General features: G+C 32.7%; 1 protein-coding gene across 1 annotated transcript; it reads right to left on the bottom strand.

The window, feature by feature from the left end:
• Positions 1-849: 849 nt before the first annotated feature.
• LOC146918856 (uncharacterized) lies at positions 850-2,365 on the bottom strand. Its single transcript, XM_085712093.1, has one exon. The coding sequence runs from the start codon at positions 2,314-2,316 to the stop codon at positions 1,069-1,071; it is 1,248 nt and encodes a 415-aa protein (XP_085568219.1). The 5' UTR covers positions 2,317-2,365; the 3' UTR covers positions 850-1,068.
• Positions 2,366-18,623: the final 16,258 nt, after the last annotated feature.

Here is an 18,623-nt window from a genome sequence, read left to right as displayed (position 1 = left end):
CTCACGACCACCACCATGATGAGAGAGACAAAATGGATGGAAAATAAGTGTGAGAAGTATCTAAAGAAAGCTGTAGCGTTTGTGTGTTTTATTGTGGTGAGCAAGAAGGACTGTTTGGTATGTGAGAAGAAGAAAAGATAGAGGGAGAATGGGGTATTTCAACCACCTTCTCTCTCTCATTCTTATGATTTTATCTCCCCACAACACACACCTATACACAGTTGACAGTACACACCAATAACTTTCTCTATTTTTATTTTTAGTCTTCAAGTTAATTAACACATACTTTGTAAAAAAAAAAGTTAATTAACACATACAAATAAATAGAGATGGTTACAATATTATAGTTAATAATTATAAAGTAGTAATATTAAATAGGAGTGCACATGATGGTAGTACAATGCTACAGATCAACTTGTCACAAAGAACGAGGGCACAAGAAAATATGTGGCAGAAGATAGGACTTGACAAGTAGCTACTACTACCTATTACAAATTTTAATATTGAAGTACCTATGCGGTCGGTTGCGGTTACCGTTGGATTGAAAAATGCAATCCGAAACCGTCCGCTTCTATCCACATGAAACCGTTTTAAATGAGCCGATTTGTCCGATTTAACCGTGTGACCCGACCCGACACGCTTCGGGCTTATTGGGTCGGCCGGTTTGGGTCGAATTGCAAGTTTTTGTCCAGCCCTAGACATAGAGATGCATGCACTATTAAAAACATAGGATTCTTCTCATGCTCTGCCTCTATCTCACATTATTTCCAGCACACGAGCATGAATTAAAAAATACTACTCCAAAACAAGAATAATAAAGAATACAAGACCTGATCAGTAAGCAAAATATAAATAAATTCAACCAAAACTTTATATATTTAATTAATCCATAAAAAAAAAAAAAAAACTCAAAAACTAATCTGACAAATAATCCTCATCTGTACATTTTTCACTCAAATAACCTAGTAAAAAGAAGGTCAGTAAAAAAAAAAAATCCTCAAAAGTTTACGGTGAAGAATAACAACCGAAACGACAAATGAATCAACACAAAACGACATAAACCCGAATTTACTGCCGCAACTCTTTTCGTAATTTCTGAGAAAACAATTTGCACGCATCCATACTCAAATCCATAGCAGCTGCAAGAGCAACAAAAGCTGCAGCATCTTCCGTGCATGTCACGTGCTTCACACCAACTTCCACCTCCGGTTTACTACACTTTTTTTCACCGTCAAATCTCGCGGACATCACAAAACCGCTATACAAAAACTGATTCTCCAATGAAAAATCTGGACCGGAACCAGACCCGGGTCTTGATCCTGAACCGGATCCTAAATCCCAGCTTCCGTTTGGAGTGTTAACGGGAGTAACACCTGATGCTACATCAATTGTAAATTTACCACCATTCTGTGAACTGATACTGCAACCGGCGAGTGTGACTGGATCAGCGGTGGCCGGAAGAACGTCGAACCGGTATCCAACGGAGTTTGAGTAACCGGGTTCACGCCAAGCTTCGAGTCGACCCCATGGTTTCCAAGTACCATCACCATCGGGTTTGATAATTAACCAAGCACCTGGGTTTGATTTACTGACCCGTTGTGAACCAGGGGAAGGAACGAACGGTGTAACCATTGAAGCACACGCAACCGGTGAACCGGATAAATCGTGTATCGTAATAGACCAACCTTTTCTATCCATTGATGGAAACTGAACCGGGTTTGAAGGGTTTTTGTCTCTGAAACTGAATTTGCATGTGAAAACCGGTTGTTTTACTTCTCCCTTGACTTGGAAAACCTGTGGACTGCATTCCGGTTCACCGTCAAACCGGAAAATAAATCTTGGGTCCGGTTCAACTCGGACTGTTAAATGCAATAATTGACCAGTATTTTTTCCGTTGTTGTTGTTGAGAGTGAGAGCTGTCCAACCGTTGTGAAAAGAACAGGGTCGTGATTCAACTAACGTTAGATCAAGAGGTATTGAAATTTTACCTACGAGTTTTGCAGTGTTGAAAACGCATGAAGGATTTGTGTTAGTTTTGAAAACGGAGATTTTGATGAGAGGGTTTTTAACGTTAGAGATTTGTGATTTAGGGAAATCAAAGGTAGCAGCGAGAGAGTGAGGGTGTGTTTCTGATTCTGATACTAGAGGAACTGTTGCGACGTGGCAAGGTGGAGAATCAACGCCTTTGAGTTTGATTTCGCAGTAGCATGTGGAGCTTGAAGGATGAACTTTGCCGGAGAAGGATGGTTTTGATGATGATGGTGATTTTATTGCAAGGTTTCCGATTAAGATCCGTACGAATGAGCACGGATCCATGAGTGTTGTATGAAAATTGAAATAAGTGAGAGGAAATGATGAGTTTGACAAAGTGAAGAAAGGGGGTGTGGTTGGTTTTTGTATGTTGTTGGGATTGAGTATGGAAACTGAGGTGACAGCCTGTATTTCGTTGGTTTTTGAGAGAGAGAGAGAGAGAATTATTATTTGGTTTCTTGCTGTATAATGGTTTTTTCTTTCTATTTTTTTTTTATTACGTTATTATGGTAGGGACATTTAATATTTCTTTTTCAATCACAACCTTTTCCTATTCATTTCCCTTTTTCCTTTTTTATTTTATTCTTTTTTCTATTACTATCATTTTTTAAGGAATTATTGTTATTGCTTGTGATCTTCTTTTTTTTTTTTAACTTCTCCATTTATTGACTTACGGGATCCATTTTCTACTAGGTTTAATTGCTCATAAAAAGGTATATCAATTTTGACATGAGTCGTAGTTAAATAATTTTTTGGCGAAAAATTAAAATTAATTATTTTGGTTGTGTTTAATATTTATCCAATTGTTATAAAGTAGTTCATAATTTTAAGGAGATTTTACTGATTTTTTTATCAAATAATTTTATTAATAGGATTTTTTTTTTACCAACAACTTTATTAATAGGATAAAAAACTAATAGTTTAAATTAAAAGTAAAAACAAAACAAAAAATATCAGCTCAAATAGGAGTAAATATTTATATATAAGTAACTTCTCCATGTTGAAACTCCACACACTAAAATTTTTAAGAAATAGATAGAATATCGCAATTTGAAACTCCGGTCCAAATTTGAAACTCCCAGGTAATCTTTTTACACTTCTCCATGTTGAAACTCCACACACTAAATTTCTAAGAAATAGATAGAATATCGCAATTTGAAACTCCGGTCCAAATTTGAAACTCCCACGTAATCTTTTTACATGAATTGTACTAGTGTACTTATATTGAGCAAATTGTCATTTTAGTCTCTAATTATGTGCCTCGTTGTCACAAAGGTTCAGACTCGGGATTAAATATAAATAAGTCCTTGACTATGCATTTCCCTTATAGTTATCATTTTAGTCTCTGACGTTAAATAATTTTGTTAAGTGATAATGTGACACATGTTTTACGATGACATGACATATGAGGTGTCACAAAGACTAAAGTGAAAGTAGAAAATAGTCACTTTGGTCCTAAACCAAAAATTAATATCCCAAAATTGAATCTCAAATTCCTAAATCACAAATTCCTAAATGTCATCTAATTATCTCTTTTGTTCAAAATTAATCTTCCATTAAACATCAACTTATTGTTAGGTCGCTGACTGTGCATACTTATTATCGGTTAGGTCCTTGACAGCAAACATGTACTTTTACTAAGATTCCTCGCAAGCTATGAAGCCCGGATACTCCAAAACGGAGACGTACCCGTACCGGATACGTATCAGATACCGATACTCCACGGATACTCGCGGATACGTACCCACGAAGTATCCAAATTAATTATTTAAATTTTAAAAAAAATATTTTAACGGATACTTATACGATACTCCGCAGATACACAAGGATACTTATAAGATACTTCACAGATATGTATCCTAGAAAAAGATGAAGAGTAAAAAAGTGAGTCAATGTTATAAACATTCGGTGGAGATATATATGATTCAATTTTAGATATGCATCACTAGAATTGTTTCCCGATGAACCGCTTAAAATTATACTTCTTGTGAATGAAGGTAACGAGAGATAGATGATTCAGTTAATCAACATTAGATAAAATTTGTGTTGAGTTCTTTTAATCAATGTTTATTTTCTTCAAGTATTTTACATACATATAAGTTTTAGTATAAAAATTTTGTTGACGTATCCTAGCCGTATCGTATCCTAAATTTTGAAAAAATTGCGTATCCGCGTACCCGTATCGTATCGTACCCGTACCGGTATCCGTATGTGAGCTTCATAGCTCGCAAGTTGTTAGTTTAACAGAATAAATGCTTCCTTCCTGTTATGGTATTCAACTATGGAAAAAAATTAACGTATGCGATTATTATGGCAAAAGATTATTTGATGTCTATATAATATTAAACTTTTATTTCATTTAAATAAATAATCATCGAACTCTAATATATATATCGATAATATTGTTATAAATCTCCACATCTCAAAAAAATATTATCTATCTATCTATATGTGTGTTGTCGTTGTTGTTGTCTATATTATCTTATCTTATAGATATTTATGTAAATATTTTGAAAAATATGATTATTATGGTAAATATTATTTGATGTCTATATAATCATTAAACTCTTACATATACAAAGTTTTTTTTGGTACAAACGTATAGGGAGAGTGTATCGTTTATATGTTTTTTTACAGAAAATATTGTTTTTTTTAAGGGAAGAAATTCATCTCATTTCATTACATAACAAATCATACATACAAAGTGGAATTTCAATAAAAGTTTGGGAGCTAGCGTCTAACAGGCTGCCCGTGCCAGAAAATATTGTTAATGCGTTAATTAAAAAATTATTAATATTTATGAAACGTTATGGAAATTTCTTTCTTATTTTTTATAGACCAAGTGAACTATATATATATGAATTTAGAAAAATATTTTGTGGTTAACCAAACCACTAAAACTTACATTCAGTCAATTGGACATTCAGTCAATTGGATTTATATGCTTAATGAGCTCCACTAATCAAGACGAATTGTTCAGGAAAATTTAAGTTTGATTTTTGAGTAGAATAAATTTTGGTCAAACTTTAATTACCTTCCGACCAAACTTCAAACTGTATAAATTCTTTTTTTTATTTAAAAAATTCTTATATTTTTAATAACACCAACAATATAACATTAATATATGAAATTTTGTTTAAGAATATAATTTGAATAATAAAGTGTCAATCCAAAATCTATATCCCTTCATATATAGTATAGATAATATTGTTCCTATTGTAACGGTATATTTCTTATTTTAATGAGATTTAATTTTTAATTAAAATTTTAAAAAAATGTCATTAACGGATATAATAGTTTAAATGAAGGCTACAATAGGTAATGAGAAAGTCAAGTCAAACTCGTATATTTCCTTTGTGTATGTTATAGATTATAGATAGGAAACGTGATGTCGTATAATGTGTTTTTATGGTTTGAAGGTAAGTTGTTTATTTGGAAGATAAACTGTGTAAAAAAAACATTAAGTATTATAGTGATGTAAGTGTAAGACATGTTAATAACAAGTCTAGAATCCGTTTGGATTGACTTATTTTTGAATTTATACAAATAAATAAGTTTTTATATTAATTTACAAGTTCTCGTAGATGAAAGTTGTATCTTCATGAACTATTTTTTTTTTTTTACAAACTACGTTGACAAACTTATGAATAAGACATAAAAATTTATTTATTTATATAAATTGCTTTTGTAAACTTATAAATAAATTAATTCAAAGAGACCCGAAATCTATAAATAAAACATTTGTGAAATTAATTTTAGAAAACAGAACAGTTGATACGGCATGCTAACCTCTTGAAGTTGATATTAATATACTCCCTCCGTCCCTTAATGTAATATCCCTTTACTTTTTTCACATTTCTTAAGAAAAGCTGACAATGTAATTATTATGTTTGTTTTGTGTGTTAATGTTACCATATTGTCCTTTGTTTGTATATGTATTAAATTTGACTTTTTAAATTTCAAAACAAGTTAGTAGTATTAATTAGGGGTATGTTTAGGAAAATAATAATAAATGCATCTAGTAATTTGAAAAGGGGTTTAGATTTAGGGACAAAAATAAAGTCAAATAGGTGATTAGGGGACGAAGGGAGTATTATCAAAAGAAGTAAGGAAAAACGACAAAACCAAGGCCGAAAGAGGTATATAAAATGAATTAAGGAGGGTGTGATGAGCATAGATTCTCTTCACTCCTAAAAAAGTTGAAGACGCAAATTTATTTTACTAAAAAATGTTATTTTATATTTTTGTAGTATTTATTTTGAGATCCAATTACAACCATCTATTTATTTTAAGAAAGTATAGATAATCAATGATTAAGTGAAATATGATAATGGAGTAATGGGGTTGAGTGGAGATGGAAATGCATGAAAAAAAAGGTGGAAGCATAAGAGATATGAGCTGGATGCTGCAGAGATTGCACGTACGTAATAGTAAAATAAAAGAAAGAGCCAAAGCCAGCAAGAAGTCATTGGAGAAGTTTGTTTGTCGTATATTGTAGTGTTAGATTGGATTAAAATTGTGCACGTACGCTGTCACCATTGGTCACAAACAATTACAAACGCATAAGGTCGGGGGATCCATCTAACTCTCATATATAGATTAGCTGGCATCATCATCTGCCTCATCGACATCAGCTGTTGTTGTTATCTGGGAATGGAATGGACCCATTTTACATCAACACAGCTTTCATATCCATCTTGCGTCTGCGGTCCTCACATCACATCGAATCTTTTTCTCAACTCTCATTCTTCTTCTTTTTTTATTTTCTTTGCAATAGTCAAGAAATATGAATCTCTAATCCCGCATATAATTTTGGAAAGGCTCAAATATGGAAATCGTCCCTGCAAATATATAGCGTTTTGGTTTTAGTCTCTATAAAAATATTTTTTTGGTTTTAGTCCTGCAAATATAGAATATTTGGTTATGGTCCTTGGTATTTTGTTTTAATCCTTGTAAAAACATTTCATATTGAAATTGGTCCCTATAATATTCATTTTAGTCCTCATTTTGAGGGACTAAAATCAAATATTTTACATATTACAAGGACCAAATCCAATATGAATCAATTTTACAAGTACTAAAACAAAATACCAAGGACCAAAACCAAATTTTTTATATTTGCAGGGACTAAAACCAAAAAAATATTTTTACAGGGACTAAAACCAAAATGTCAGATATTTGCAGGGACTATTTTCATATTTAAGCCTTTTGGAAATGTTGGCATAGTCTAATGGATTTAAAAAAAATTATTACTAATTTTAAATAGTAATATTATAAAAAAAATAAAACAGGTTAAATGAAGAATAAAAATGAAAGAAAAAAGGCATTCTAAGAATATATGTATCCCCTCTATATACAAATATATGTTTATTTAAATTTGACTATTAATATTTTGGTTTAAATGTGTAATTGGTCCCTGCACTTTTAACAGATTTTGGCATTGGTCCCTGCACTTTTTTTTGTTTGGCATTGGTCCCTGCACTTTGTAAAAGTATTGGCATTGGTCCCTGCACTTTGTAAAAATATTGGTATTGGTCCCTGCACTTTGAAAAAATATTGGTATTGGTGCTACGTGGCATGAAATGATTGGGACCAATACCAATATTTTTCCAAAGTGCAGGGACCAATACCAATATTTTTACAAAGTGCAGCGACCAATGCCAAACAAAAAAAAGTACAGGGACCAATGCCAATATTTTTACAAAGTGCAGGGACCAATGCCAAACAAAAAAAAAGTGCAGGGACCAAAGCCAAAATCTGTTGAAAGTGCACGGACCAATTGCACATTTAAACCTTCATTATAAAGTTTTTTTTTGGTTTAAATGTGTCATTGGTCACTACACTTTCATCAGATTTTGGCATTGGTCCCTCCATTTTTTTTTGTTTGGCATTGGTCCCTGCACTTTGTAAAAATATTGGTATTGGTCCCTCTGTTAACTTTCTGTTAAAAAAAACACAAAACTAACGGAGTGCCACGTGGCCCAATCATTTCACGCCACGTGGCACCAATACCAATATTTTTGCAAAGTGCATGGACCAACACCAATATTTTTACAAAGTGCAGGGACCAATACCAATAGTTTCGTGATTTTTTTTTAACAGAAAATTAACAGAGGGACCAATACCAATATTTTTACAAAGTGTAGGGACCAATTCCAAACAAAAAAAAAGTGCAAGGACCAATGCCAAAATCTGATGAAAGTGCAGGGACTAGAGGCATATTTAAGCCTTTTGTTTTGTCAGAGTTTCGTTATAAAGTTAAGAAAGGACAAAAAAACAAATGAAGGAATAAACGAAGTAATAAATAACAAACAAACAATGAAGATAATTGAGCCTCCAATTATGATAATCAAAATCAAAAGTAACAGGTAGTCTACAAAGGATAACTTGGCTAGACATGACATTATTGCAGACGACTCTCAGTTATGTGTTGTTGGTTGCGGTTTTAATGAATGAGCAGATCATATTCTTCTCCATTGCCTCATCTTTGGAACTCTTTGGCAACTCGTTAGGGATTGGATTGGTGTTTCTTCCGCAAATCCTTATCACATTAACAATCATTTCACTTTGCTTTAGGGGTGGCAAAAAAATATGTGTCCGCAGGTATCCGTGGATAAATCCGTCATGGGCACGGGGCAGGTAGCTAAACAGATACCCGTGGGTATAATAAATGGGTATTTCACTACCCGTTACTTTATGGACACGGACACAGATTCGATGATACCTGTGCCCGTGGGTATCCGTACCCGTTAATAAATTAAGTAAATTACTAAAATATTCATATGTATATATAAAATAGCTTGGAATGCATATGAATTTTGCGATGTTTATTTGGATTTTAGTCTTTTCTAGTTTTTATTTGGAGGTTTTTATGCTTTTTGGATGTTGGATGTTTTTATCCTTTTATTTTACTTCAAGAATTTGTATATATTATGTAAGAATCATACTTCCTCCGGTCACATTTATAAGCAAAAAACAACTTTTTAGGTACATTGAATAATTAATGTATCTAACCTATAAATGTGACTGGATACATTAATTATTCAATGTACCTAAAAAATCATTATTTGCTTATAAATGTGACCGGAGGGAATATGCATTATGGTATGATGAATTTGCTTAGTATTATGATTAAATCGTGATTTTGGTTGGATTATGGTATAGATTATGAAATTTGAATGGAATATGTTACGTGTGGATCTTTAAAAGTTGAAGTTTGTAAGTAATTAAAAAAGTAATTTTCTTTGTAAAAAGTAAAAATAAAAAATCCATCGGTACCCGCGTATATCCATGGGTATCTAAATACCCGTGGATTACTCGTATAGAGATACCCGCACAAATACGGGGACGGGCACCGGTACCATATTTATCCAACGGGGCAGGAACGGATATCATACTGCCCGTACCCATGGATACTCATTGACACCCCTAATTTGCTTATTCTACAGAAGGTTCAAAACAACGACGATAATTTTTGCAGCTAATATGACTTTGTTGTGTTTCAGTGTTGTGGGCAGGAAGGAATAATAGACTCTTTAACAATAAAGCTAAACCTATTATGAAGCTGATTGATAAAGTGAAAGTTTCTATCTATTGGTTGCTGAAAGCTCAAAATGTTAATTTTCTTTTTGGTCATTTTATGTGGTTGAAACAACCTTGATTGCTTGGGTCTTGATTGAATTTTTCTGTTTTCCTCTTTCGGTTCCGTGATGTAACATAATTTTGCCCCACTTTGCACACCTTGTGCTAGGGAGCATATTGTTTTTTGTGGTGATATATATATCATCTTGGCTTGTTAAAATAATAATAATAATAATAATCAAAAGTGACATATTTTGATTTCAACCACCAATTTTTTTTTTTTTTAGGGTTGTCCCTCTGATGGCTAAAACACACGCTCGTTTCTTTCCTTTCAAATAAAACATGCAACAGATAGCGAAATAATATTCATCGACAGTCAAACCACCAACAATACCGCCAAAATGGACAAAATGGTCTGAAAGATAACCCTAAAATAGGCATTTAGTTTCCAAATTTCTTATAAGTATGGTGTGAATTTAAATTCAAGAAATAATAAAAAAGGATAAATTTGTGTGAGAAAAAAAAAGGTTCAACAAAAATTTAGTTAACAGTTAGTTAAATTACAAGTTGCCTTTATATAACGGTATATATTATAGGGTTAATTGTTTGAATCGTCTATACAGTATATACGAGAAAAACGTCCCTGTAATTTTGTATTCTTCCTATTTTTGTCCTCTATTTGCCGAGTCATATAAGAGACGCTGATTTTTTTTTTGACAAATTCACTATTTTTTTGCATAAATAAAAAAATTCTTCACAAACTAATTTTTTGCCTACTTTGTTTTTTTTTAACATTAATTGATGATCTGAAATAAAGAAAAAAATTGACCATTATTTCTTTTTGTAGACCTTAAAGTGGGTTAGACATCGAAAATTTTCATGATTTTTGCAGGCATGTTTAAGACGTTAAAATAAAGCTTCCCACATAAAATTAGAAATTTTTAACCATGAACAGATTAATTATGAATCTTTAAGGCGGCAAAAACTCAATAATAAAAATAACATAAACTTCACATTTTTTAAGAAATAGGGAACATAAACTCATAGTTAATTCGTCTCTCGTTTAAAAACTACAAATTTCATGGAGGAGATTCTTACGGTGTTATAAACATGTCGGTTAAATTGAGGAACAAAATTTGACCCACGAGTATATGCTTAGAAAAAACGAAGTTGTGACTATGTCCGTTTTAGTCGAAAAATCAAAATATATCGAGGCATATTTAGAGTGATATGAAACCTTGTAGATAGTTTTTACGTGTTTTTATAGATGTCGTTGCAACATATCATCTCAAAATTTGATTTTTAGGTCCATATTTTCGTTGTTTTGTTTTTTTTGGGTTTTTTGCGATTTAAAAACTCACAATTAATCTATTTCTTGTTCAAAAACTCCAAAATTTTATGGTGGAGGTTCTATGCATTTTTATAGAGGTCTTTGCAAAAAAAAAATATCATCTCAAAATTAGTTTTCTAGGCCGAGGTTTCCCTTATTTTGATATTTGAGTTTTTGGCAATTTTAATTTTTTTAATTAATTAATCTGTTATCGGATAATTCTAATTTTACGTGGGAGGACTTATTTTAACAGTTTAAACAAGCATGAAATACATTATAAAAAAGTTAAACCTACATGCCCCTTTTTGAACTTTATGTCCACATGAGAAAATGGACTATTTTTTCTTTGGGTAATGCTATCCAGTGCCCTCGGAGCACTGGTTAAAGAACAATAAAATGAATGGGTCCCACTTAATTAACCTTAATTAATTTGAAAAGCTGGTCAACTTAATTAAAATAGGAATGGTTGTATTGAATACTCATGTTACCGTTGCAGGTACCAGCTCTTTTTTACACTTTTTGTTACCGTCACATACTCTTTCAACAAATTCTCCTTTTACACTTTTTCTATGAAATCCTACGACACCACTTTCTTTTTTCCAGGTACCAGCTCTTTTTGGAATTGTTAATTTATTTTGAATTTATTTAGATATGTTACTAACTATATGCATAGGCCTTCGTGAATTGATTTGAAAGAAAAAATGATTAAAAAAATCATGTAAAACAATTTGCCTTGAATAAAATTGCAGGAAAGAAAAATATTAAGAAATGAAGGCACCGCATGAATACAATGGGAATGGGGATATTCCTGAAATTGAAATCACAAGGAAAATAATGAGAATTGAGAAGCACGCGCGCGTTGCGGGCTAGCTCTGTAAAGTAAAAGAAATTTGCACTATTAAATACAACTATTTCCTGTTTTAATTAGTTGATTTATTTTCCATTTTAATTGAGGTAAATCAAGTGAAATCTGTTTATTTATTGCCTATTTATTGTTTCTTATCCGGTGCCCCCGGGGCACCGGTTAGCAGCACCCTTTTTCTTTATTACACACCCGCGATCAATGTTAGAAAAAAAAGTTAGAAAAAAAATTGAGGGGAAAAAAATTAAATTATCATGTCATAAAAATTTTATGTGTAAAGATTTCCTATCACGTCAATGCATGTTATGCGACTGTGCTGTTGAAAGACAAAAATAGGAAAAATCTCAAATTAATGGGGTAGAACGTGTTTTTTTCACAAGGGCATTTTTCACGTTTTGCGTGTACTACAAGGATGAAATAAAACATAATTGAAAACATGAAAAACTAAATTAATAGATTGAATATAGTCAGTACAAGATTATAATCTTCGAAAGAAAGTGGCGAGCTAAAAGCGTCGTCAAGTAATCTAACTCCAATCATCTAAAAACTAGCACTCATGCTCATCTATGGAGAAGTTGGGATGGAGTGAGAACTCTAAAATTGCTAACTCTGGCTGGAGCTTGGTCTATCCAATTAACTATCAAATTTTTGGACTTTTGGAACCAACTCGTTGTTGTGCTTTTATAGTACTCCCTCCTGTCCTATTTATAAGAAAAAGTTGGCTTCTTGGATTCATTGTGTAATTAATGTATCTTGTCTAGAATATAGACCAAATACATTATTTATGCAATGAATCAAACAAGTCAAACTTTCTTATAAATAGGACCGGAAGGAGTATAAGGTAAACTGCTCCAAGTTGTACCCATTGGTCATTTTCCTATGAGTTGTCCTTATCTTATCATACCTACTCTATGCATATTCCATTATATTCCTCGTACTCCAATCATTGGTACTAACTCATAATTCTTACTCCATAAGCAACAGTCATAAGTGGTCCCATGAGTTCGTACTAGTTGTACGACCCGACTTGCAATCTAGGACGCTACATCTCTCCATATCTTCAGCGAAACAATCTTAATCCACGTCACAACTTCCCATATCTCCAAAGTCATTCTTCATACTGTTTCATCATACATTCATGTGGATCGGGAAAACCCGTTGAAAGGACACACGACCCTTCATAAGGGCTCAAACGAACGAAAGCGCCCTTCCTGAGGGCCTTAGCAGAAAAGATGGCGCTTTTGGCGGCACCGCATATGAGCAGATTCTAGAACAGGATAATACTCCTAATAGTCATCCGTATCCCTTGATGATTACTCTTATCCCCATAACTAAAACGCCTAAGACAGAGAGTTTAGCCAACCCTCTATTGACTATAGATAGCAACCTTAAGAGCAATTTCAAGGCATATAATAATCTGTCTAAAAACCCCAGAATACGATACTGAACCCAGAGTATCCCTTATTGTGCTTTTGCAAGTACAATTCACAACAAACATTACTGGTTCAAAATGATTAATTCACACTAAAAATTACTAACAACTATAAAATCCTAAATTTGCACTGATTAGATGTTTTAGGCAATGCATTCACTCAATTTCTTGTTATTATGGGGGACAAGTGCAACGTCGATAAGTGTGAAGAAATATGGAGGGAAAATATGAGATGAAAAATAAGAGACTCATCTGTATCCACCTTTGGAGGGGGGGGGGGAGAGAGAGAGAGAGAGAGAGAGAGAGAGAGAGAGAGAGAGAGAGATCTAATTTCATTTGTTCTTACCTCCCTTACAACTCGTAGTACATATAATTACATAACCGTAAAACTGTAAGTTGTTATGACATTATGTAACTTAAAAGTACAATAATCGACACTAGTGTAATATTACTTGCTCACTAATTAAAAAATGATTAGATATTTTTGGTCCCTCTAGATATTACTAATTTTTGTTCTTGTTTTTTTTTTCTTCCCCAAATGTGCAACGCCCTCCTTTTTATTTAATTATTTTTATTAAGTTAGAATCTATTTATGTGATTTATTTATATATATGAGTTGTTAGTATTTTATTATGTGGCATTATTCTATTATTTATTAGAATATGAGAATTATTAGTGTAAGTAGAATTGGAGGTTAGAATAGAAAGAAGAATAAGTTATTGGGCCTAATCAGATTAGGAAGAGTATTTAGTATTATAAATAAGGAAGCTTAGGTTAGAAAGAGTTTTTACGTTAAACCGCTTTTTGGAGAAAGAGGAGAGAAGAGAAAAGAAAACAAGGTTTAGAGAGAAGAGAACAAGAGGAGAGAAGAACAAGAGAGAAAGGCTGCCATCGGTAATTCTAAGGTAAGGGTGAGACTATCTTTCACTAATATTAAGTTTGTAGATCATTAGATTGCATCTAACATGTTTTAGGATGAGTTGTGAGATTATGAGGAATTAGGGTTTGAGTGAGTAATCGCACCCTTTAACCCTTCCATGGTATATTGATTTTGAAAAGAATTGCAATTTATTTGAATGATTTATGTGATGAAAACCTAACCCTATTAGTTGGAGGATTTTATGAAATACAATTAGTTTGATGAGGCGTTGATATATTATTTTAGATGATGAACCATGAATTGGTTATATACATGCTATTCGATTTAGGTTGTTGTCCTCATGAATATGTTCTTCGGTTTTGTTGTTTATACGATATGATAAACCTACCTATGCCCTCGCTGCTATCTACCCTAGTATTAAGGTCCATGCACTGTGTATATGAATACTTATTTTTCTTGTTGAAAGGACCGTATATAGGAGGCATATTCATCATTTGCTAGTTATTGCTAATTCATCATTATAAGCTTATATACTATACACACGATGCATGATTATTGATGTAGGATTATAAACAAATTATTAGTTGTTATTACGTAACTCTTTGAATATATGGATACATAATTTTGACTAGTTCCTACTCTGTATTCCAAGTGCAATATCTTGCATACATATATGCCTATGTCCTTTGACTTATTACCTCCTTCTCTGAGATCTTGTTCTACTTGTAAGTTGATTGATTTATTATTTATATTTTAGACTAGAGTAATTATTTGTTAGCATGATTTCAGGAAGATACCGATTTACATATTGTATGTATATACACACATGTTAATCAAGGAGTTTCTATTGTATTAGCTAAGAATAATATCTTCTAATTTTAAAGTGGTTTTATAAAGATAATTGTTATAAAGAAAATTATTTCCACTATTTTAAAGACGTTTTTAATAATAAGTTTTAAATAAATTATCTGATTATGTGTAAGTGATTAATTATTTGATTGAGTGCAATTTATGAATTATGCAATGCAATGATTGTAAAATTGATGTGATAATTGAAGATGATTATACAGTGATGTTATTAAATGACGATGTGTTATATAAGAGTTGTTATATGCTGCACTTGTTGTTGTTTGCTGTTGTTGACCATTAATGTCATAAAGTTGTAAGTGTCGGTCTAAGTTGTGAAGTCGTAAGAAGTCGTCCAAATTATTGGAATCATATAAGTTGTTTAAGAAGTTCGAGTAGTAAGATGTTGAGTCCATTGCATACTCATTCAAGTTGAGAGCTTGATGCCCTGGAGCTTTTGCTCAATTATGTTGGGGGCTTGATGCCCTCGAGCTTTTGCTCAATTACGTTGAGGGCTTGATGCCCTGGAGCCTTTTTACGCTCAATTATGTTGAGGGCTTGATGCCCTGTATTGGTACCACATGCATTTGCATATCAAGATGATTTAAGATGATTAAGAGTTGCATAGTCGAGTTGAGTTGCATAGTCGAGTTGAGTTGCATTGTTGAGTCAAGTGCTAAGTCGATTTATCAAGTGATGTTGCTGAACGAATATGAAATTGATTATGAGTTTGGATATGAAGTTGTTTATGAATTTGATTATGAAGTTGATTGTGATAATGCTATGTTTATGATAATGTTGTGTTAGATAATCCTATGATGTTACATGATTATTGTTAAGATATGTGATGATATTTAAGTTGTTAAATGTAATTTATGATTTATAAGCTTAATATTATTGTTTGAGAAATCTCACCCCTTCTGCTTGAAAATGTCGCTCTTCGTGTGAGTAATTTGCAGGTAACCAAGATTAGGCATGGTCGTGAGTGGACTCCTCACAAGTGTGTGTCTTAGGTGCTCTGATACGTAACGGGATGGAGACTTTGCTATTGTTTTCTATTCCTTACGTATTGTTTTACGAGATTTATGATTAAGTTACTAGATTTGAACTAATGTGATGTTTTAGACTATTACGAGACTTTTATGATGAGGCCTTCGTGCCAAAGACTATTTTAGATGATGAATAATTTCGCTGCAAAGTATTAATTAATTGTTGATTGAATTTTGAAGGATAAATATTAATTTATTCCATTTATGATTTTTAAGAAATGTGACATTCCGTTTTGTGATGAAAAACTCTGATTTTTATTTAAGAAATTTTTACGTTGGGAAAACGGGGTGTTACAAAATGCCCATGTCTCATGTTCCAATTGGTAACCGAAAATTTATAGGGACTGATATTCGAAGGATTTTTTAGAAGTACTGAAGATAAAGGTTCGTATATTTAGAAGGATTAAAAAAATATTTAATTCAAGAAATAATCATCTATACTGTATTACACCACCTGTCAAAAACATGTCCTGCCATTTCGTCTTTTATTTACACTAACTTGGGTCTAGGCACAATCATTGTCAATTTCTCGCGTGTGCCTATTTTTTTTATTTTTTTTTTTTACAAAAAATTTCATAGGATTTCATATTTAATAATCTAAACAAAATTCAGACCTGTTTGAATTATAGAAATCCAAAATTAGCTTGTATATAAGTAGCAATAATAATCTCTCGCATTTCAACAGTTGCGAACTTTGCTTTTAAAAACAACAAAAAAATACCACCAAAAAATTGTACAAATAAAATAAAACTAATGCAGTTTTTTCGAATTTTTATGAGAACATGAAGAAAAAATATGCAAAATGAGTCTAAAAGATGAAATCTTGATCCTCGATTTTTTTGGGAAAGCTTCAGAGCGATTTGATAAATTAACTTGAAAACCGGATTTTCAATTTGGACACGGTGAAAATAGCTAACGATGACCTAAAACACAAGAACGAAGGTTAGAATGATTAATATGGTTCTCAAACTGGGTTCCATGTTACAAATATGCTTAGTCATAGTGCTGATACAATTCAAGTTATATAATTCAAACTGTTTTGCTATGAGTTCTCGGCACAAGAAGGGTGTTTACGGGGTGTTCAAATTTTATAATCCGAAGAAGAAAAAAAACACACCCTACTTAGAGGGTGTTTAGGCTGCATAACTCAAATTGGTGAAGAACTCATTTTTTTCATCCAGGGGAAAACTCATTTTGGATTACATAATCCAATAATTTCATGGACATTTTTGGAAATAACCATGTTATTTGTACAACTAAAATTGGACAACCAATGCAACAACCTATAACTTTGTGAGGAGCACAAAAATCAAAATTGGACAAAATATATTTAAAAATAGCAAATAAGTTGTTGGTTGTACAATTTGGTTGTCATATCATTCCTCTTTTGTTAAAACAAAAATAGGCGCGCGAGAGAAATTGATAGGGTGGAAAAAGCGACAGTCCTTGGTTTTTCTACTGGGTTTTTTTCCGCAACCCAATTGACCCATCATCTACTGAGTAGTTCTTTTTTAGGCCCCCCTCGAATAAATAATAATAATAAATAAAGGCTTAATTGCACTTTTGACCCCCTATCTTTCCAAAACTTGCGGTTACAGCCCCCTAACTAATTTAAATACAAAACATCCCCCTAAGTATTGAATCTTTGGCAGTTTTGGCCCCCCAAGGCCAAAAAAAATAAAAAAATGACACGTGGCACCTCATTTAGGGTGCCACGTCAGCGTTGGGGCCAAAACTGCCAAAGATTCAATACTTAGGGGGCTGTTTTGTATTTAAATTAGTTAGGGGGCTGTAACCGCAAGTTTTGGAAAGATAGGGGGCCAAAAGTGCAATTAAGCCATAAATAAATTCAGGAGATAACTCTCGGATGGCAATTTAAAAATCTCATCCAAATGGCGCCATAAAGTCCATTTCAAGTTTAAAAATCTTATCAGGTGAATATGTCGTAGTTGTTTTCCAACTCGTGCGTGTTTGCATGATAAATGTATCCATATCCATTTAATTGGGTGGCGTGTGATGATAGTTATGTAAATAGTGTTCATATTTTTTTTTGTATGCCCTTTACCCGTATAAGTATGACGAGCTAGTAGTCTGTGGTATGAGATTGAATGATTGATGCAACAACGAATAATGCAAACATTATTATAATTGCTATTTTTTTTATCGTTGCAACACTTTAATGATAAAGAAGTTGGCCGAAGGACTTTGTTAATATGGAGCATAAGAACACAAAGTTTTGTCTGAATGTTTAAGAGACTAGTGCACAAATTTTGGAGAAAGTCATGCATTTATTTGAGGATTGTAATTCAACGAACAAGATTATCCCACATAATTGTCAGGCAGCAACGATGTTGGTGCAAAGACACATATTAGCAAGTCTGATTGGATGGATAAGGTGGGAAAAACCGACATGGCGATATAAATGCAACGTTGATGCATCGTTCTTGTCAGGCATCGTTTTTTTATACGAGATGGAAAATACCAGGTTATGCTTGCTAAAACAATGTGGAGCTCACCTATTGTAACGTAGATACTAGATACAAGTGTAGCGTTAGACCTCATTCACACTCTCAACTTGGTGCATGATTTGCAACTAGAATGAGATGACCATG

The sequence above is a fragment of the Medicago sativa genome, chromosome 5, assembly GCF_051527215.1.
Source record: "Medicago sativa cultivar Bolivia chromosome 5, Bolivia_mono, whole genome shotgun sequence".
Lineage (NCBI taxonomy): Eukaryota > Viridiplantae > Streptophyta > Magnoliopsida > Fabales > Fabaceae > Medicago > Medicago sativa.
The sequence above is the reverse complement of the archived record's forward strand: the minus strand, read 5'-3'. Positions and strand labels throughout refer to the sequence as shown.